Source organism: Asterias amurensis, chromosome 13 (assembly GCF_032118995.1).
Source record: "Asterias amurensis chromosome 13, ASM3211899v1".
NCBI lineage: Eukaryota > Metazoa > Echinodermata > Asteroidea > Forcipulatida > Asteriidae > Asterias > Asterias amurensis.
In genome coordinates, this window is record NC_092660.1 from 16,741,429 (window position 1) to 16,764,753 (window position 23,325).

Here is a 23,325-nt window from a genome sequence, read left to right on the forward strand (position 1 = left end):
ACGTTTTTCGTGACTTGATACTGACAGGCCTGATACTTCACAGCGGCAACGAAGGCAATGGGAGACTTTTGGGACGCTTGGTGGCAGCAGACTTACCAGGTAATTGTCATTGTTCTCAGTAATGTGCGCGTGCTCAGAACTACGTAATCAATGGAAATTTACCTGGTAAGTCTGCTGCCACCTAGTGTTCAAAAGTCCCCCATTGCCCTCCGTGCCCCCTGGTCATTTCATTGGTGCCATTGAAATGCTACAGTACAAGTTTACAATTTTCTTATAGAGTGCGCTTTATTACCAAGTAGAAAATGCCTTCGTGTACTTGTCCTTTCAAAAACGAAGCATACAGGTCTGGCAGTCAATTAAACAGCCCATGAAAAAAAATCAAATTTATTTTGAAAATTACTCAAAATGTTCGTCTATGATGTGATTATAATAAGACTGATACTACGTCCATGCGGAATCTTCGGCTATGCTATGGCTATTTAGAAGCAGCAGTTTGCTACAGGAAATATCCAGTCATATTTTATTCAGACACGTGCACTCTACATTTTGAAAATTACACCGCCGTTGAACTTCCACAGAAAGACGTAAAATGTATATCTCAACGACAATGTTAACGCACGTAAAACCACGGAGGTTGAAATGGTCATGGTGAAAACATGGAGTAGATCTTATGCATTTTCGGTTCGATTGGCTGGTTTGAAATGGAACACTGTGTTGGCTTCCGTTCTCGCCCGCTCTTCTGTCGAACCATGACCCAGAAAACGTTTCTCTATGGGCGAATGAGAGCGGCACCTCACCGTGTCACAATCCCCGGCAGGGCAGTGAGGGGGGGGGGCACTGGATATCCAATCTGCAACTCCTTCAGCCCCAAAAGGTTTCGATGTTTTCCTTTGTTTTATTATCAGTCTGTCACAATATCGAAAACAAGAATAACGACAATCTGGGTTGCCCCAAAAGGCCAGCACAATAATATTGTATCTGTGAGTGGCCTGAGAGTAACAATGATTTCTGCTGACTGGGGTTATCCTCGGTCAAACTGTCGACCTTCCAGAGGAATAGTTCATTCATAAGTCATGCAATAGGTATTATTTAAATAACGGGTACCCGGTACTCTCACATAATAAAAGTGGGGTCAGACACTGTACAATATTTAAAGGAACATTTATACAGAAAGGCTAAAACAGTTGCTGCCAGTGTTAGTACAAATCCACCATGATAAATATGAACTGACAAACCTGTAGAAGTTTGAGATCGATCGGCTATCTGTGCCACGAAAAAATAGTGGAAAACCGATTAATACACATCTGTCTGACATCGATGCAAAAAACACAAAATGAATAAAACGCTCACTAAGCAAAAGCAATTCCGAACGGGAATCTAGTTTTATTATTTCTCATCAAATATTGATTCGGGCACACTCAACAACATGCAAACTTGGGCTGGTCACCTGTTTCTGGTGGCACGTGCTCCTATTTATATTTCAAATAAAAAAAAGCTTTAATCGGCTGACCATAGTCTGCACGCGTTATAAACTGACTGGATTACGTTGCAATACATATTATAAAAGGCGTTTGCCAGACATCACGTGGGGATTGGTAGGCCTAGGACTAATTATTAAGTTAATTACAAGGCTTCTGGGTTTTAATTGGTGACACATTATATTAAGAACAAACTGAGAATACAATGTTAAACTCTTGTCAATAATTGTCAATGGGTAACCCGTTTCTTTTCTGTGCTAAACAAATTTGCCTAGGACTGTAGCAAAGTCTTAAATGCTGCCATAATACTTAAATATATGTGTTTAAAACAAATTCGCATTCTCCTACAAGGATTGTAATACCCCCCCCCCCCCTCCCCCCAACATCATCAAGTCTCCTAACACGAAATCTACGCAACAAGGTACCATGAGTACATGAAAATGACTGCGAGCAATAATATAAAGAACATCCAGTCCATTTTCCCACGGGTGTATACCATTTAGAAGCAGAACCGCACATCTCCTATAACTGTCTGACATTAAAACCAACAACAGTTCTATAATAATAAAAAGCAAACAGAAAGAAAACTACAAGCGCCTGCGTGGGATGGTAAAGATTGTTATCAAACATGTTGAACTTTAAACTTGGTTGTGTTTACATAAAGTTCGATAAGTCTGTATTGTGCGATGCGATGTCGACCTGAGGACAACCAGGCCGTCGACACCGTTGGTTGTAACCGTTAGTTGTACCATTGAGGTAATCACCCCCTGTCTACCAAATGACAAAGATGATACTATTTTCATCATACGAAAAGGGACCAGACTGTTTGTTTTCGTAAAGCCTCGATATCCTTTATTTGAACCCGAAGAAATTCACAATGGTGCTACAGAAATTACATCAATAGTCTGGGACCGAGACGTGTTGCAATGTTTAATAATTGTGGGTACATCACATAAAATGCATGAGTGTTTTTAGACATTTGGCGTAATTTATTTTCCTTAACAATAAAATAGGCCCATTTTTTAAGCAATATTTGAGGATAGACACTATTTTGCAACTATGAGGTTGAAATAAAGTAGAAGCAGATTTACTTCTCAACAACTACATGTTTAGTTTCGGTTTATTAATGCAAACAAGTGCGGTGATGCCACAAAAGAGGAAATGTTTAGTTTTGTTTTTAGCGTCTGTAGTGTTTTTATGAGGTCGTCCCTATGGCATCGACCTAGTTCTAAAAACTGAGGTTGGCTTGCCAGTCGTGTCCCAGACTTGATTGTGGTGTGTTTTCTATACAAGCCCGGCAGCTGGTACGGTCATCTGATGTTATTGCCCCAGATACGCCGCATGCTAATCGAATGTAAACGGCAGTCCATGAACGTGCTCGCTCGTAACGACAGGCCAATCACCGTCGCAAGTTACACAATCTAGCCCACAGGGATGCTGGGTTCGGGATATGATGCTTTTATGTCATCCAAACCGCCTGGCCACTGTTATGCAATGCTCACTGTCACGGTTACCACAGATAAAGAGAAAAAAAACGTGGGCTTAGACCCGGGGACCAATGGGGAAGCTTGGAGCGTGGTTAACTGACCTAGCCTGACACGCTTTAAGTACAGGGTTAAGGACAACCTATACATGAAGGGGTGATCAAGTGCAAGGGCTTTGGTCCAGTGATGAACTTAGGTATAGCCTAGTCAGCTCCCCCGAAACCATCATCGTTTTGTCTCCTTTTTGGCTGCGGTCTACGCGAGGTAGGAGTGGGTGAATCGAGGGTGTTAAAGCCAACAAGCTGTGCGGCTCTTCGCGAGGTTTTTCCCCGCTCAATTCTCCTCCAGGTCGGGAAATTTTGCGGCGTAACAGAGAGCTGTACACGAGGCTAGCAGGTAAATCATATAAAAATTATTAGTAGTATTTAACTCAGTTGGTTAATTTTCACATCTGTATTGTTATTATTATAATCAATTTCGCACAAAACCACAATAGCCGTATATTGTTTGAGGATAGTTCAGCCAGCAACGACCCGGCTGTTTCGGCAAGGTTGTTATCTTTCGACAGCTCTGCCAGCTTGGATAATTTATTAGGATTGCAGGTAACTGCTTGAGAATTGGTTACAAGTTGATTCTAGTTGGAGTTCGTGATCTTTTCTCACGAATCCCCTCCCTCCCCCCACCCCACCCCCTCACCCCAACCCCACCCATCATCCCACGCACCCCTTCCCAACTCTTTCACAGGCTTGGGGCTTAGTTCGTGTCCGACTATTAAAACTACAAAAATTCCCGTTTCATACGGCTGGGTGTTATACTATCTTGAATTTATTATGAAGTCTGTAATGTTTTTAAATATTTCTTAGAAAAGAATCTTACTACTTAAGAATTGGTTGCAAATTGATTCTAGTTGGAGTTTGTGATCTTTTTTCACGAATCCCTCCCTCCCCACCCCCCCCCTCACCCCAACCCCTCACCCCCACCCCACCCATCATCCCACGCACCCCTTCCCAACTCTTTCGAGGCTTGTGGCTTAGTTAGTGTCCGACTATTAAAACTACAAAAATTCCCGTTTCATACGGCTGGGTGTTATACTATCTTGAATTTATTATGAAGTCTGTAATATTTTTAAATATTTCTTAGAAAAACCCTGAATTAAACTTTATGTGTTCCCGGAGAAGTCATAGTATGGAGTTAATCACATGAAAATGTTGTATAAGGTATCTTTTGGTGGAGCTCAGCTGAAAAAAATAATTGCAAACATGTGAAACATGAGCTGAACCCGTTGTGTGGGTCAGAAGAAAAAAATAGTGAAGAAGAAAAAAGAAAACATTCTAGCATGAGGGCTCCTAAGAACACATTGTCCTTTATTTTAATTAACCGAAACCGATCACTGAGCTGTTGCGTTTCGGGGGGTTAAAGGGTCTATGTAACTTTTGTAGGACAAAAAACACAATGTCCACAGATTTACACTAAAAGAACTTACACAGTTTGAAGATGATGATAGTAGAAAGCTTCCCTGAAAATATAACTTGCTGAGGTAATGTAGTTTTGGGGAAATGGGTAAAACAATGTCATGAAAACAATTTTCGTCTCATGAGACGAAAACTATTTCAATCATTTACAAACGTATTTCATCATGACATTGTTTTACTCATTTCTCAAAAACTACAGCACCTCAGTAAGTAATATTTGAAGGGAAGCTTTCCACTATCATTATCTTCAAACCCTGTAAGTTTAATGTAAATCTATGGACATTTTGAAAAAGTACCCAAATCCTTTAATGTTTTCAGAATACAGTTTTTATTCTAATAATTATGACTTCATTCATTTCAGAGGGAAATATTTTACGGCATGGGTCTTGTTTTGTTTGTTATCCTTTCCCCAATCCCTGTATAATTCCCTTAATCCATCCCGAAAATAGATATCTTATTCTATCTCGAAGATAGAAATCTTAATCTATCCCTAAAATAGAAATTGCTGTTTGCTATCCGGAAAGCCCAAGGTATAAAAACCCGTCCCCGTAGTCCGTTCAAGAGTCGGTTGTAACGTCCGTCGATATATCGAAAATACTCAAAAACTCGATATTTTTTTGACATCGAAATCGCCGATGTCACTTTTATAATCATATCGTAATATCGGATTTTCGATATATCGAAAATTTCGATGTTTTGAAAATTTCGATGTTCTTAAATGATATCGAAAATACCAAAAGAGTGTCCGATTATTTAAGAGAAATCTGTGTTTGAGTATTAGAAAAGCCGTCGTCGTTATGTAGTTTCATCATTTTGAGTTGCCGTATTAAATAAAATACGTTTTACAACCAAGTATGTCTGCTTGTTCTTTGGGATTTCGCCATCAGCCGCTGGCCCGCCGCAGAAGTTCACGACCCCGCGGCGAGCGTACGGTAAAACCTCAAAAGAAACCACCGCTACTTTGCAAAAATACCCCGCAAAAAAAAATCCCCGAATCAATAAGACATCACAAAATAAGGAAGAAAACAATCTTACGTTACACAGAAAAATAATCTTTCTATCAATCCAAGGTATCGTAATGGCGTCATTTTGGTCAAACAAAGCCTACACGTTGTGTTCGTAAACAAGCTAACATTTCCGAGGAACTATGCTTCGCAGACCACGTTGTCGGCGGCTATTGCGTGCGTACCAGCGAAGACTATGGTGTTGTACGGTTTAAGCGTGCACACCAGCGTGTGTGGTTATTGCAATTCGGGGGGAAAACCCGTTTGCCCAAGCATGCACAGACAAGTGCAGTCTTTTGTCAACGCGGTATCGCGTGATGCGCCGCGTTATTTTGACAATAGAGGGCGTTCTAGCATTCAATGTTTCATGCCTTTATAGAATGCTAAGTGCTACGAGCCTTTATTGGAGACTATGTGACTGCATGCTGTTTGCGTTGTATATTGTGAGCGCGGAATGGTAGGTCTGTGTTTTGCGGGACTTTCTAGTGATTTTTTTTTCGATGATTATCTCAACCATTTTCAACCGTAAAGGTAGTGTAACATACCAGCGGACATTTATAATGTATCTAACAATATTGCCGTGAATTGTCGTTATTTTTGAGGGCATTAGACTCTGAAAAAGTTTAGTAACTAATTCATTTAGTGTTGAAGTTTGAAGCGCCGCGCTCCCCTAACACACTTCACTCTCCACATAGAACAGCGGGCCTGTCGCACCAATTTTTTTTTCCACATCGTACCAAAGATCTCAACCCAAAGCCGCCCGCCCGCGCGCCCGTCGGACAACTTGATTGACACTTTTACGTCAGTGCATCGGCAACTGACACCTTAATGTCGGCGAGTCACGCAACTCACAAAGGCTCTGTGTCATTTTGAGACGGTCAATCATGGACAATCACGAATCGAGAATTGTGGTGAGCGTTCACCAATATTGGCCAAGCCAGCGGTAGCGGCGATCATACTTGTTGTAAAACCAGAAATAATCGGGGCGCGGGACTACGCAATTTGAAATTTTTTAACTACAAACAAGGTCGGGGCCCCAAAAAACAGGTTTAAATGTAACCCTATTAAACTGTCAGTCTACGGTATATATATTTCTACTCGCCATGAGTATACCAAGTGCTATTTTTAGGCTTCATCTTGCGCGCGGGAAATACTCGATATATCGAGTATACTCGATATTAAATTTTCGATATATCGGTAATGGGAAAAAACCGATATCGACGGACGTTAGTCGGTTGTATTTTGCGTTGCTTTTAAAATCACTGGACACTTTTGGTACTTACTCAAAATATAAGTGTTAGCATAAAACATTACTTGGTAATGGGGAGCTGTTGATGGTATAAAACATTGTGAGAAACGGTTCCCTCTACTGAAGGAACGCAGTTTTTTGAGAAAGAATTAATAACTCAGCTGAGGTCTCAAATTCAAGCGTCGGGAAGCACACAACTTGTTCGTCAAATGTGTTACTTTTCTTCCATTACTCTCTCGCAACTTCGACGCCCAATATTGAGTTCAAACTTTCACAGGTTTGTTATTAATATGCATCTGTTGACATACACCAATTAGTGAGAAGACTGGTCTTTGACAACTAACAAAGGTCAACAGTTTAACCCAAATGCTCGCAGCTCTGTAAGTGGGGACTGGCATGGATGTATGGGTAACATTTTGACAACTGATATAACATTATTTTGTGACATTACTTATTGGTGCGTCTCATGTTGGACTCCACAATGTCAATTTGGACGGCGTTTCCCAAAGCACTGACTGAGTGAAATAGGGTACCGTAGCCAACTAACTGTGACAGACAATTATGTAGGCCTACAAATAAAATTGCTTTGAAAGCCGGGTGAAAATACACCTTTAATTACAGATTATGACTCTAGCTAAATACCCCCAAAAAAGCAATACATTCAGGGGGCAACTTTTCCGAAAATAATTTTTGTTTTAATAATATTTCATGCTTAAAGACCATGGACACTATTGGTGATTGTCAAAGACCAGGACGTCTTCTCACTTGGTGTTTGTTAACATACGCATAAAATAACAAACCTGTGGAAATTTGAGCTCAATCGGTCGTCGAATTTGCGAGATAACTTTAGGAGAAACGGCTCCCTCTGAAGTGACAGTTTTCGAGAAAGAAGTAATTTTCCACGAATTTGATCTCGAGACCTCAAGTTTAGAATTTTTGATATCTCGAAATCAAGCATCAGAAAGCACACAACTTCGTGTGACAAGGGTGTTTTTTTCTTTCATAGTCATCTCGCAACTCCGACGACCAATCGAGCTCAAATTTTCACAGGTTTGTTATTTTATGCATAAAATGTTGACATACACCAAGTGAGAGTGATAACCTATAGTTTCCATCGTCTTTTAACAACAAAAAATTCACAAGGTGAATACACGCTGACGAATGCATTTCACCCCATCAAACAAAAACAAATTGCTCATAATGATTGGAAACAGATTACGATTAACAAGAATTCCAGCGTGTTGTTTTATTTAGCACAATACAGAATTCCAAGGAATCTAAAAATAAACCTGCGAAGGTTTTGGCAAAACAACGTTCATACAAAAAAAAAGGGGGTTGTGTGACATACTTGGTGCTAACCGCACAGTAACAGGTCAACAAGGTCAAGGCCTATCAGTGACTGTTGAATTACTTCAGTCATTGACGTTTTCTATCATCGCTTTCCTGGGAATTGTTCCGGATGAATAACCCGGTTTTCGAATTCACCCCCCCCCCCTTGACCCCCTTTTTGTTCTAAGAATATCCTATGTTTTGTCAGAGACAATTAAAGTTTTTATGAGAATAATTTGAGTGTACTTGGCGACTCCTCGTGCTGCACCGTTAGCAGAAAAGCAGTCCACTTTTCGACCTCCATAGTGTAGGCCCATACATGAAGAAGATGCAATTTGTTTCCAAACCGTAGCATTTGAAAATGCTGCCCATAAGTCATACGAACAGAGGTGTGAGGATCGAACAAAATACCACACAATTGCTGGTATATCTACAAATACCTATGGTGTACTGTACAAAGTGTGAGGATCGAACAAAATGCCACACAATTGCTGGTATATCTACAAATACCTATTGTGTACTGTACAAAGTGGTGCATTTATGTCACTAACTGTTTTGTTTTGTTTTGTTCCGTCAAAGAAACGAAACAAGTCGACTAAGACACATTTTTGGAAAATACGCCAATCAACATGCTTTGTTAATAGTATTATGCATTTTCTGATGCTAAATACCTGGCGGTCACGAATTAACTTGACCACAATTCTACTGATTCCAAATCCAAAAGTGAATAAATAACAATTGTTTTAGCTTCGAACTGGAAGACTAACTATATAAACTATGATGTTTCAGTTGTTCTTTGAGATATAATGTTTAAAGGAACACGTTGCCTTGGATCGGACGAGTTGGTCAAAACAAAAGCGTTTGTAACCGTTTTTTATAAAATGCATATGGTTGGAAAGATGTTTTAAAAGTAGAATACAATGATCCACACAAGTTTGCCTCGAAATTGCATGGTTTTCCTTCTACTGTTCTACATGGTCAGCCATTTATGGGAGTCAAAATTTTGACCCCCATAAATGGCCGACGTGTTAGTCGACGAGGTAAAAGGAAAACCACGCAATTTCGAGGCATGTTTGTGTGGATCATTGTATTCTACTTTTACAACATCTTTCTACCCATATGCATTTTATAAAAAACGGTTACAAACGCTTTTCAAAGACCAACTCGACCGATCCAAGGCAACGTGTTCCTTTAACGAGTACATACATTCTACTGATTTAAAATGGGAATAAATAGGTTTGTACTGGCAGATGACTTATAGGTATGAAGGTTCAGTTGTTCTTTTGGGTTATTTTTAACGTCACATTACCTATAGCAGGTCTAGGTCACTCTTACATTTTCTTAGAAATATGACTAGCCTATAAACTATTTGTTTATGTGAGTAGCGGGTTTACTCTGCAGTCTGCAGTGCTAAGCAGATATTAGGTCATCGACGAGTGGCCCAACAAAATCACGATAAAAGTGCAAACATAGATGGAATGAAGATAAGGTAGTAACGTGGTTTTTTTTTTCTTTTTTTTTCTCAATAACAGTACTTTTCAGTCACACTCTCCTAATAACCAAATTTTAGTGTGCAAAGATATGGCGAAAGTGTTAAATTTGTGTTTATAATGGATGTGTCTAGTTGAGACTGATCTGTAAAGCCGTCCGCCCATGGTAACGCCAGACAGATAACTTGTGTGAAATTTCGTTTTTCTTGTGACCTAAAAATATCCCCATAATTATATAAAGGGATAAAGTACCCATCATATCTGTATCTTTGTGGATTTTTGAGGATTGTACGATTTCAACGAATATGGGATTAAACGACGCCCTATGGTTGTACCTGTAGCTGTACACACCGTTAAATGTTTGAATTGTATTAAAGACCACGTGGTGTATGCATGCATTTATGATCTACGAAAGGCTAAAAGTTAAACATCTCGCCAGAAATCAGCCGACGATCTATTTATGGTGTGACTTTGGTCGTCGGAACCACTTTACACGTATGTCGGCCGGGTCGCTTCATTCTTTTTTGTGTGCTGGGTTGGATGGTAATGAACAAGATAGCCAAGGGTGATGGTCACGTGTCACTGGCAGACTTGAAACGCATGGTGGCAGCAGACACTTGTAAATTGACATTTTAGTTATGAGCATGGGTATTAGCGCACCCATTCTTATAGAAGACCAATGGGGGCACCACATTAATTAAGCTCCCATAGAAGCCACGGTAAATGCTACATGTTCAATAAGTATACTTTGAAAATACTAATTATAAAGTCAACAGCCCAATTAGGGGCACAATGTTGAGCCCTTTTCAACTCTCCATAAAAGTCACAACCTTTGAATCTTTAACTTACAGACAACAGTTGTGGGTTTAATATTACTCCGGTCTTGCTGACCATAAAACTTACATTGTAAAAACATGGAGTAGATAGAAGGAGACACAGCGAGAAACCACAACCAAATAAAGGCAGTGATGGACACTATTGGTAATTACTCAAATTGTTAGCATAAAACCTTATTTGGTAACGAGTAATGGGGAGAGGATGATAGTATAAAACATTGTGAGAAACGGCTCCTCCGAAGTAACGTAGAGAAAGAAGTAATATTTTTCCACAAATTTGATTTCGAGACCTCAAGTTTAGAACTTGAGGTCTCGAAATCAAGCATCAGAAAGCACACAACTTCGTGTGGCAAGGTGGTTTTTTCTTCTTTCATTATTATCTCGCAACTTCTACAACCGATTGAGCTCAAATTTTCACAGGTTTGTTATTTTAAGCAAATGTTGAGATACACCAAGTGAGAAGACTGGATGAATGTGATTTTGAGAGAGGGATCCTTACATGTTAAATTTTGGCTTTTTCTAAGTTCTCAGATTGTGTCTTCGAATTGTGTCTTCGGATAATTTTTTTCCTATATGGACAATCTGATTTGTCCCGATATCTTAAAAACGCTCCCACTTTTGGAAATGAAATGTTCACAGGTTAGCTTCATCTAGTTCCTTGCAAACATGGTTTGATTTTAATCACAAATAGAATTTAGACATCGCCCAGTTTCAAAAACCAATTAAGGTATTGTCTTGAAGTATCCTCTTCGTGTTCACTGGTGGGTTACCCCCACGGGCTACCTCCATGGTTCCCTTGAGATATAGATAACCTTATGGGTGAGCGACACCTTCTTATACATGCCCAAACGGTCATCAATGGAATAATCCTACATCCTACGTCAGTCTAAACAATAGAGATCCTTCATGGGTTAATGTGAATAGCCTTGATTTCTATAATGTCCTTCCTCCCGAATTTAACCCAAGGGTTGTTTTCAATTATTGCTGGAGCAGATCATGGAGTTTCTACCTCCATGAGCTGATCCACGTTTCGGAATTGGATAACGTTCACCACTATTCACTCGTGGACAATTCAAATAAACATGATGAGAACTCATGAACGTATACATTCCGATACATTAATTTAGGGTGCGTTCGTAGCTTCCCTGGGTCGACCCCGGTGTGTGGCGGGGTTTTTTTCCAGGACGAACGTGTGCAGACAATTACCCATGTTTGTCCTGGGAAAATAAACCGCCACACACCGGGGTCGACCCAGGGAAGCTAAACGAACGCACCCTTAATGGTTGCTACTAATACATGTTTAATACGGATGGAATGGTCACAGAACGAGGCCTTCTACAGACATGCACACAACTCAATGGCAGAAATATAAAACCTTACATTAATTTTTATAGAAATTACAACGTCGTAAAAAAGCTTCTTGTTTCTTATTTCTTGTTATTTTCTTGTTTCTTGTGGCTATCGCAAAACGATCAGCTGTTTTGATTGAATCCATGACGAAATTAAGATACAAAGAGATGCAACATTTCTTTAAAATACGAGCTGCTATAAAATAAATTATTACATTGAAAAGCAAAAACAAAGGAAATGAATTATTGAAACACTAAGCCCTAATAGACTGTTTCGGTTTTACTTGCAGTGAACGATTTCATGCAGCAGTTTCGCATACCAAACTATGTTATTATTTATACTAGAAAGTTTTGTGCACTAATTGAGATATTTTGTTGAGCTTTTTGCTAATTATTACAATTATACAAGGGAAATCGTAGCTAAAAAGGACAGTGTATATAAATAGCGTGGATTGAGCGCGTGATTATTATGGTCACCTGACCGGGTAGATGACCCTCTGGTTGCACTTTTAAACTCCAAACCACCCTGAGGCCTCTGCCTGACCCTGGGCTGACCCTCTGCCCGCATTTTGAGACGTGACTACTAGACCACTCAAAAGATTCCTGTCTGGGTATGTTACATAATCAGCACCATACCAAGGCCACCTATGTGTTGTAATCCATTATTGTTCGATGGTCGAACCACGGTCGAACACGCCCATGTAATGCACATTGATCCGCGTGCGTTTTAGACTTGATTTCAAGTCTGAGACAGACTGCGGTTATCTCTGCATCGGCCACGCAGAATTTCCTGCAGAATTGCTATCACACGCTTTCAAATTATGACGGGTCAGGTCTCAGACAATATCTGCTATCAGGATTACTAAACCTCGATCACAGACTTGGAACCAAGTCTATGTGCGTTTCATCAATGCAATGAACGTCCATATTGGCCTGATCCGGTGAGACCGTGACCGAAGGATGACCCCGGCTGGACGTACTGTAAACCCAGACTGGTCTTACTAAGCGGGGTCAAACCGGGGACAGCTGGTATCCTTAGGCCTGACTACTCAAGCCACTGACCATAGCTCTGTGACCTGGGAATATTACCAATGACCACTCCCTGACCAGACCTCGACGAGATAAAAAAAATAATAGCTCATAAGTGTAACCTTCGTCTAGCTCACCATGGACAATGTACGCATTGAGGTTTCATTATAAACCATCGTAACTTCAGACAACTGAAAAAAATATTAGTATTATAATTGAGGGACAAACTCTGTAAGAAAGGCCAGATGCTTTCCTTGTGACAAGGACAACAATAAATCTGGTCCTTCAATAATTGTGGACCCGGATTGCAATCTGAACTGTACCTATAAGGACAGTGACGCCGTGTTTTAAAAGAAGCCCGGATGTGTATGTTTATGAAGTATTGTGTAAACAAATTAATGTAATTAAAAAAAAGAAAATATTGAATACAAAGTCTGTGGAACTTGATTTACAAACGTATAAAAAGTAAGATGTTCCCTGGAATATTTAGCGATGACTAAAGATACCAACCCCCGAAAACAAGACCTGAAAGGTAGATTCCATGATGAAGCTGAGGGTGCTGCCGCAATCTCTGTCGTGTTCCCTCTTTGACAATGATACGATAAGTGATGACAAAATGATTGTTATTGTAATTACCAGACTATTATTTGCGATTTTCGAACTGGATACATTACATTGGTTTGGTAAAAACAAGATGGCTGCCCATTAGATGAATATTGGGAATGTACATCGTTGAAAACGGTCGAACCATGGTTTGGTCTAATTCTACCTCCATGGTTTAACCCATGAGAAAACCACGTGGTCATCGGAGTCTGTGGTTGAGCCTTGCACAGTACAGTATACATGTACATGTACATGCAGCCATGATGCAGCATAGTAGAAAGGGGTTTCTACCTCCATGATGTGACACAACAGTGTGTATGCGCATGCGAAACTTCTATTACGTAATATTATTTCATGGCCCTCTTGTAAACAGCAGATTATGGAGATCACGTTTTGGTTGGAGCGATTCTTACGGTGTAGAGTAATTTAAATAAGAAATAAGATACTGATTTATGTGCGACCGTTCCCTACAATGTACTTATTATGGCTCAATAAAATGACAAAATAAACAACAATACCAAATCAGACAAGTTTAGAAAGCTGAGAACATAAACAAAAAATAATATAATAAGCACAAATGAATTGGTAAAAAACTAGAAATCACAAAATCCATGTAATGAAAACACAACCCTCCAAAACGGGCCTACTTACGAGATCACCCATAAAATAATATTAAAAAACACCGAGTTAGTAAAAAGCTTTATTTTAAAGAAGGGGACGAAGTCTTAGAACGGACTTTAAAAGCAATAGAGAGGAATTGATGATGCCTTATCAAAGATTTATACAATTAAGAGTATAAATCAGAAATGTTACACAATATAGAAGTTTCTTCGATCTGGAGAACGATAGTTTGGAACTATAAATAGAAAGACAGTAATTTTAGTAATTTCACCAGAGAAGGTCCCGACCGAGCTACTAGCCCTCTTCCTCCATTGTCAGATTGTATGTACCCACATTTCGGTTAAAGGAACACGTTGCCTTGGATCAGTCGAGTTGGTCTTTGAAAAGCGTTTTTGACCGTTTATTATAAAATACATATGGTTAGAAAGATGATGTAAAAGTAGAATACAATGATCTACACAAATATGCCTCGAAATTGCGTGGTTTTCTTTTTACCTCGTCGAATAACACGGTCGGCCATTTATGGGGGTCAAAATTTTGACCCCCATAAATGCCCACCGTGATAGTTCGCGACGTAAAAAGAAAACCGTGCAATTTTGAGAGATACTTGTGTGGATCATTATATTCTACTTTTAAAACATCTTTCTAACCATATACATTTCATAACAAACGGTTTCAAACGCTTTTTATAGACCAACTCGTCCGATCCAAGGCAACGTGTTCCTTTAACACACCTCACCCGTTTTGTTTTTATCAAGTTTCATCTGCTAATTACATTTTTTGTTTCTATGTTGTCACTTCATTTTATTTTTTGACAATAATTGTTTTTTAAAATAAGTATAATACTTGTTTATTTGTCGATCGTAACAATGAACAAAGTAGTTAGATTTATCTGGAGAAATTAAGTGGAGAAAAGGATATTATGGTTCCGAATTCTTGCACAAATTGAAACATGAAACCGGCATATATGGCCACTGGTTGGGGCAACTTTGCTAATGAACATTGTGTTGGGGCGACTTTGCTATTTGGCGAGATGAACGTTGTGTTGTGTTGGGACGACTTTGCTATTGGGCGAGATGAACATTGTGTTGGGGCGACTTAATTGCTATTTGGCGAGATGAACATTGCGTTGGGGCGACTTTGGTTTAGGGCGAGATGAACATTGTGTTCAGGCGACTTTGCTATTGGGCGAGATGAACATTGTGTTGGGCGACTTTGCTTTTTGGCGAGATGTGTTGGGGCGACTTTGGTTTAGGGTGAGATGAGCATTGTGTTGGGGCGACTTTGCTATTGGGCGAGATGAACGTTGTGTTGGGCGACTTTGGTTTAGGGCGAGATGACAGTATCCGCCTTGCGAAGAGCCATTTGATTGATGTTATGGTGCGATCCCATGCATGTAACTTTGTTCGATTTTGTGTTAAGTCTACTTCCTTTGAGGCGAGTACAAACCGTGCCTGGTATGTCCAGGCTCCGTGGCTCTTTTGTATCCAACCCCGCGACCAAGCTTAGATGAGAAGGGGGAAGGACGCTTGTATCTCCTCTTCGTCACGCACACTAGTTACACAACAAAAATATCGAACCCCTCTTCCAACCTTAGATGAGAAGGGGCAAGGACGCTTGTATCTCCTCTTCGTCACGCACACTAGTTAAACAACAAAAATAATCTCGAAGGTCGCACCATTACGCAACTCCAGATCGCACAGAGTATGTGACGAACCAGTAGCCACTGCGCTTGCGCAGCGTATTACGTAATGTTACTCCTGTAAGAATTCGAGGTGTACTGAGGGGGAAAAGAGTCTCCACGAGTTGTTTTCAATTTAGTAAAATAATCAAAATCAAGCTGCACGTACGCATCGACTGAATAGCTCTGATCTCAGTGATGTTATACTTTAGAAAGCAAAACCTGCACTAGTTTTCACTGGATATTAAGTTTTTGGAGCGAAGACGTTTTTGAGGATTTGCCTTGGGATGAAAGGTGTTAATTAAATTTGTATTGTGGATGGACTAAATCCGCCTGTAGACAGAGAGCATCTTTCAACAAGAGACCTACTGTTTTCCAGTTGAATATATTCTTCTGAAAGGACTTTTCGGATTTTGTGTAAGGTACACATCTTAATCACTATATTTTATGTTTTCTCTACTAATGTTTTGTTACGACTGATGTCTTTCTTCCTTTCAAGTTTCTTATCGTTAATTGTTTTGTGTGTGTGTGTTTGTGGTATTGTTCCCGAGTCAATTTTTTCAGTAAATCAACATGCAATCTTGGGTAATTATGGATATTATATTATTTGAATTAAGATGTTATGCTAACTTTGAAGACGATCGCTTATTTTAAGATTTAGAAGTGAGATGGTTTGAACTTTTGAAGTTATATTATAAAAGTGCAGGTGTTCAAATACATTGCGATATAACCTGAGGAAGGTAGGAATTTCAATCAGAGCATTATTGAAGTGTTTCATACGTAACTTGCTATTTTGAGTAATGACCAATAGTGTCCACTGCCTTTAAATCGTAGTCTTGTCAAATTTTCTCCACCAATAATGTCTAGCGTATTTCCTACTATTATTCTGTTTGTTATGTAATTTATTTTCCGCTTCCGCTTTTCCAAGTTTCGGGTTACTGTTTGTTCGACATATTTATTCAAGTGTGTTTGCAACGATGAATGTATTTATCCGTCATGTTGTCATTTCTTGCTTCCCTAAACCCATAGACTTGAGAAGCCCACGATATCCTATTCATGATCAAATTATGCGTGTTTCTCCAACAAGGCGATCTGGAACCGGATCTTAGACTATGCTTAGACGTTAACCAACCGCTGCCTCCATAGAACATTATTTCATTGTTGGGAGTTATGCTGTGTGTTTGCTCAGGCTGTAACATGACGTAACGGCCCAACCAGAAACCTTTATGCCTTCAATGACAATAGAATGTTTTCTCTCAACGCTGAGTAGCGTTCGTCAGTTTGATTTTAATCTACCCTCTCTATTGACTGAGTTCGGTTGTTAGCAACTTGCGTAACTCTTCTTTGGGGTGTAACTTTTTGAAAGTGCAGTACGGGTCGGGTTTTTATGTAACCCGAGATAAGTGCACCATTTCGGAATACGATTTGTCGTTAACTTTAAAAATGTTGGTCTAATTAGTAATTCGAGTTATATTAAACAACTTTCATGTGGTGAAAATAAATCCATCAAAATTCGTTTTTTATTTAACATTCTCGATACGACAAACAATACGCGAATGATCTGTAACCAAAAGGCTGCGAACCGTTGTTAATTATATGTTTTTGTCTCGCAACTATTCATCTTGGAAGAGGGTTTGTTAAAATAAAATTGTTTTGTAAATAATTGAAGGCCTACTAGAGGATTGGAATTTTATCAATACATATAGTAATTAAATTCCCCACAGTTCTTGAAGCTCTAAGATTATCATCAGTGCTGCTGTGACACATGCTACTCTAAAACCAAAGCCCGGTAACGGTGACATCTCCGTTCATTCATAAGAAATTATTGATCATCTCTTCTTACGTAACTTCACCTCAGCTTGCCCGATTCACGTGACACAGCAACTATTTCGTGTCAGAGGAATTCAAATTCTTTCTAAGCCCGAGGGGCCATTCTTATGCACGATTAGCACATACCTATGGTTTTTGTGGTATAATGTCCACCAGTGACGTCATTCTATATATGAATAATTCATTAAAGGGAAGCATTACGTAATCAAACTTGTAAACGGCTTACAGCTACAGATAAGGTTAATTTCAATGGAGCTATGTTGATTTTAACGGTCGAGCTTGTATTGGTGCTACCATACCATCCTCCATGGTGCTACACAACTTGCGACGTACATTATTATTATTTGTATCTTGTTAAATAGACCTTTTCGCAAATACTGGGGCGCGCGCGTAAAGCTTGGAATTAGGTGCATTGTGGTCTAGCTGGTAGCAAAATTTGATTCGTATCTATCCCACAATGCACCTCATTCAACAGTTTGCGCTTGCGCATTGGTATTTGCGATAAGGTCTATGTTCCAACGAGTTTGCTGCCATCTATCGTCTGAAAAGTAATTTTTAAACTTTCGCTAGGTTCCTCAAGCGTCATAGGCTAGGCCTAGACCTTTTCTGATGCAATTGCACAGCCCTAGTTAACGCCAACCGAGGTTGTAAAACTATGGAAAGCAACGCGTGTATAAAGCAAAAACAGATAACATAGTGTCGAGTTTGTGGATGGGTGGTATTTCACTTAATTGACAGTTGCAGAAAATATTGGGGTTTTTTTATATTTATACTTTTTTATATAATAAATAGGGTAGATGGCCTTAGCTTTCGATCCAAACCGGACCTCCTTCAGAGGCATAAAACAAGTACAAACAAATACATATCCATTTATAGAGGGAATGGGAAAAGATAAAATGGATATGGTTATGACAATTAAAAACAAAATACAGGCAATGTATATGTTATGTTAATTAAATTTTTCGGGAATAATAAGTACAGTAATGCATATTAATTAGGTTTAAAACATTGAAAAAATACTGTCACGACTTCCTGTTTACAAAGATCGAGATCAATAATAAGATGTCTGTTGTCTTCAATCCATTAAGAAGAATTAATTTCATTCTTTGCCTTGTACTAACAAAAGTATCACTTGATCAATTTTAGATATTACCGGAATAGTTGTATTCTTCTTCAGCTATGGTTTTAAAAGAAGAGAGCTAAACAACCGTTTGCATTACCAATTTTGTTTACGCATTATGCGCATTGCGTCGAGATGTGACACTCAATCAGCATGCATCATTACATCATCAACATGTACAAAATGTACATACTCGTCACCAGCCCAGCGGTAATGTAGATTAGACTGGTGGGTCTGAGCCGAACCAATGGATACGTGTCATTAATGCAAAGGGTTCACTGACATGCAACGAATGAACGTGGAGTTTGGTCACTGCGTCAATAACAAGCCACAACTCGCAGTAAAAAAAAAAAAAACGGAAAACAAATAAAAACCATTTTGTCATGAGGGTGCTAAACCAAATGAATGTTGCGAAACGGGAGCACTGTCCTCTTGAGTGTTATTCAGGTAGTTGGCTTCCAAAGTACACAAAAATGTTAAATATTTATTTTTATTTATTGTTTCTGCTACAGAATTCCATACGAGAGATCACAATGGCAGCAACAGCATCTCCACTTCCCCAGACATCAGCTTTGAATCTTTCCATCAAGATGACGGACCAGGTGAACAACAGGGACTACCTCGCACAGCACCGACACTGCGGCAAGCCTGTGCAGCGTGTCCACCCGAACGGTCGCCTGTCCGAACAGGGGAGTCTCCCACCCATGGAGCTATCAACCAAGCTCCCCAACGGCGCGGACCCAATGGATCTGAGCACGAACATGCCAGACCTGATCATGTCCCGTAAGCAGAGAGTGTTCACTTCGGAAGACTCTAAGGATATCCAGTATTGGGACAAACGCCGCAAGAACAACGATGCCGCCAAGAGATCGAGAGAGAAGCGGCGCCTGACGGACCTCGTTCTGGAAACTCACGTGATGAACCTCGCTAGGGAGAACGAGAAGCTCAAAGCAGAGCTGCAGGCCATGAAAGGCAAACCTTGCAAGAACAAAAACGCCAAAAGTCAAAACAGAATCCATCCAACATCAAGTGGCAAACAATTAGGCCATGGAATTGCTTACCCCGTTTATGAGCAAGATTTATCATTCTTCCAAGCACCACCAACCACCAAAATGTACCCAGCCGAACAAGCCAAGAACTTGCTACCACCATATCCAACTTCGTTGCAACCTACAGTACGTCCATTCATGGATAGACTAGCTACTGAAATTCCTCAGAGGGCACCAGTTTCTTTGCCGCCAAGCATGGATGTTAACGCAGTCCATGCCTACCTCGGGAATTCACATCAACTGATGATCAAGCAAGAAACCCCGATAGATCAACCACTGGTAGCTCGGCAACCTTATGTTGGTTTCCTTAACGGCAAGACCAAAGTGACCTCACCATCAGAGGGTCCGTCTTTCTCCCCATCGCTGCTCCCTTCGGTTCCCCCGACTATACAAACTAACCCGATAGACGCCCAACAGAAACCCCCCTCCCCACCCTCTCCACACAGTGCCTTCTCGTCAGGCATTGAACTCTCCAAACTTCCTCATAAACTTCGCGATAAACTAAAGCGTTCTCTTGCACAGACCGAAGAGGGCGCTGTCGTCAAGACACCATCAACATCCGAAGAGCCATTGTGCAAGATAAAGAGAACAGTGTCCTCTGAAATGTCTAGTATTCCTATTCCACAGAGGTCAAAGGTCGCTCATGAAGAACTTCAATGTGGTCGCCCTAGGTTGGACAGCTTTACACCCCCTCCTTCAAGCTCCTCAAGCGATGGCAACATAAGCCCCCATCCGTGTAGCTCCGTCTTGGAGTACCCAGTCAAATCGGAATTCATCCCTTCTGGTTCCTCATCTGAACTTACCCTGAACGAAACCCACGAGAGGATGGTTGAGGCAGCCCAGGCCTTAGCAGCCCTCAACAAAGGTACCACAGAGGGTTTCCCCATGCATGGTAGCGTACGCAATCTTCAAATGAGCATGGATGACAGTGCGAAATACTGGGACAAGCGAAGACGCAACAACCAAGCTGCCAAGAAATGCCGAGATGCAAAGAGACTCTTGATCGATTACAGAGCGGCTCGTTCGGCTTACTTGGAGCAGGAGAACATCCAGCTACATCATGAAACGTCTTCGCTGCAGAAGGATGTGGCTAGATTGAAGGAACTTGTCAGGAGAAAAACGGCAGAAGCAAACAAGAAGTTATCTCAACAGTAACTTAACATTGACACAAACTGTTTGTAACTTTGCCATTATATTATAATTTCGTATTATGTTTCTCAACAATGTTGAATTTGATCAAAGATAACAAAAAACACCGACGGTGTCAATTCTGAAGACAAATTGATGGTATCTGGTAAGGAGACACACGAATTCTGCTTAACTATTTTATTTGCTACGCAAATATTGAGCAGGGAACCAGTCACGAGCGATGTTCATTGAATTATTAACAGTTCACAACATTAATGATTTGTATACTATTTCTTAATCTTGAGAAATATACGATCATCAAATTGGTGTACCCTTCTTTTTTTCAATTTTACTACTGAGGACATTCACTTTGGATGCCATGAAATGCACCCCATTACTACTTCTTTGTCACAGGAATGCTGATGTGTAGATTGTACAAAATTTATTTTTGGGGGTTTATAACTGGTGCTGTATATATTAGGCTCTATCCCTTGTGAACACAAAACCTTTAAAATTGCTGCAAAGTTTATAGCTTTATCGATAACTTGGTTTTTCTTTTTGTACGATAAATATTGAAGATACTAAACGTACAGTGTGTTTAAAACATCAAAATCTAATTTATTTTATAAATAAAACTATAAGAAAGCGTGTTGGTCGACCAAAACAATCGACACTAAACCTTTCCAAAAATGTTCACATTTTGTTCACATGTTTAAATCGCTCTTCATAAAAAAAATGCATTATTTTTACAGGGCCTTCAGAAGTTCTCAGAGAGTTTTTATTATTGGGTTTTTGGAGGACTGCATGTGTACAATCTCATAAGAAAGGTCGCCCACAATTTAGCCTTGCTCAAGGCAGTCGCATTATTCGCTCCGAAAAGACGCAGCTGTAAACCCACCCGCCGTGTACCCTGTGCATGGTGTGTGCGATCACACCGAATGACCAACCCGTATACACACTGTCACATCGCACGAATACTGTTCACACAAGTCATCGCACTCGTACACCACTAACCGCATGCGGAGGCCGTCAGGCCGACAGCCTTGTCGGATCTGTATCTTCCCGTTTTAATGTGTTGTATTGAAAAAATTCCAATAGTGGACGAAATTGGGGGGGCTCGAGGATATGCTAGTATCAGCTCATGAATATGTATATCGTTCGTCAGACCTATCAGACAACACAGGATGCGAGGCAAATTAATTATTCATTTTGACGTCCAATCACGCACTTCCCTTATCACGACCTTTGGACCCTATCATGCGTCCGTGGTGGTGGTGTGTGAGGTAAACATGTCTCGTCTTTCGCGGGCATTATGGTAATGAGCTGACCGTGGGAACTCTTCGCTTATTATAGTAATGAGGTCAGTGGCTTCAACACAGATCCTACAAGGCTGTCGGCCTGACGGCCTCCGCATGCGGATAGTGTACGGGGGCATCGTGTCGTGCGATGTTACGCACAGTGAATACGGGTGGGTTTTACGCACAGTGAATACGGGTGGGTTTTTATACAGCGGCGGTCTTTTTTCGGAGTGAATAATTCGACTGCCTTGAGCAAGGCTACCCACAATTGTTTGTTTTTTCTTGTCGAAAACGCCTTTAATATTGCATTATATTTTTACCCGTTCTGATTTTGTTTTAAAAGTTCAGAAATAAGTCCAGTGCATAATACAATAAAACTGTATTGACTGCATTTATTACCGAATTTTTATTAATTTATTTGGTTATGTATACTTTGACGTCATTTTGTTTCTGTTTCATACGTTTGATTATTGTATAATTACTTGAAACTAATAGTTTTGTTGATCAGCGGGCCAAGCTTCGTTTCCAATCATGAATAAACATTAATCATGTGTGATTTTAAGTTTTGACAATGTGTCTGTCTGATGGTTTTTGTGTGTGTGTTTTTTTTTTTTTTTGGGGGGGGGGGGGGGTTGGGGGGATAAAGGGGCCCAATTTGGAGGACGACTAAAACTAATGGGTAAGGTTTCATATTGGTACAACATCATCAACAACATTTTGTACACCAGAATTGCCACTGTCGTATAACGGTTTTCAATGGTGATTTTTGTTTTCTAAATCGATTAAAAAAGGGGATTCTTAAACATAAATCAGGAATTTCTTTTAGAATGGCAAATCTAAAAGAGGGGGGGGGGGCATGTTGATTTCGGACGGGACCATGATGGGTGGTTTCGGGGCCAGTTTTGTCCGAAATGTCGTTCAGCAATTTAGATGGGGAAGGTTGTGGGGACCATTGTGATTTTGGATGGTCGTTCTGTCCGTTTGGTGAACTGACTGAACAGCAATAGTCATAGACGGGGAGGGGGACCGTGGTGGTGCAAGGGGTTATTTTATTTTTCGCTGGGGAACTTTCGTTCAGCAGGGGTGGGGGGGGGGGGCTTAAAGGAACACGTTGCCTTGGATCGGTCGAGTTGGTCTTTGAAAAGCGTTTGTAACCGTTTTTTATAAAATGCATATGGGTAGAAAGATGTTTTAAAAATAGAATACAATGATCCACACAAACATGCCTCGAAATTGCGTGGTTTTCCTTTTACCTCGTCGACTAACACGTCGGCC

The 23,325-nt window shown here is 40.2% G+C and overlaps 1 protein-coding gene across 3 annotated transcripts; it reads left to right on the forward strand.

Annotated features, from left to right (window-relative positions):
• Nucleotides 1-2,878: 2,878 nt before the first annotated feature.
• Nucleotides 2,879-22,615, forward strand: LOC139946501 (uncharacterized). Of its 3 annotated transcripts, none has more exons than XM_071944183.1 (2): nt 2,879-3,358; nt 19,088-22,615. In XM_071944183.1, exon 2 carries the CDS (start codon nt 19,109-19,111, stop codon nt 20,777-20,779), a length of 1,671 nt encoding a protein of 556 aa, XP_071800284.1. In that variant the 5' UTR covers nt 2,879-3,358; nt 19,088-19,108; the 3' UTR covers nt 20,780-22,615. The 3 variants fall into 3 exon arrangements, with proteins under 3 accessions (XP_071800284.1, XP_071800283.1, XP_071800285.1); XM_071944182.1 differs by lacking the exon at nt 2,879-3,358 and adding an exon at nt 15,688-16,047; XM_071944184.1 differs by lacking the exon at nt 2,879-3,358 and adding an exon at nt 15,688-16,042.
• Nucleotides 22,616-23,325: the final 710 nt, after the last annotated feature.

Excerpts from the sequence above, each read along its gene's own strand:
- LOC139946501 (XM_071944183.1), top strand. The coding sequence starts at position 19,109 with ATGGCAGCAACAGCATCTCCACTTCCCCAGACATCAGCTTTGAATCTT.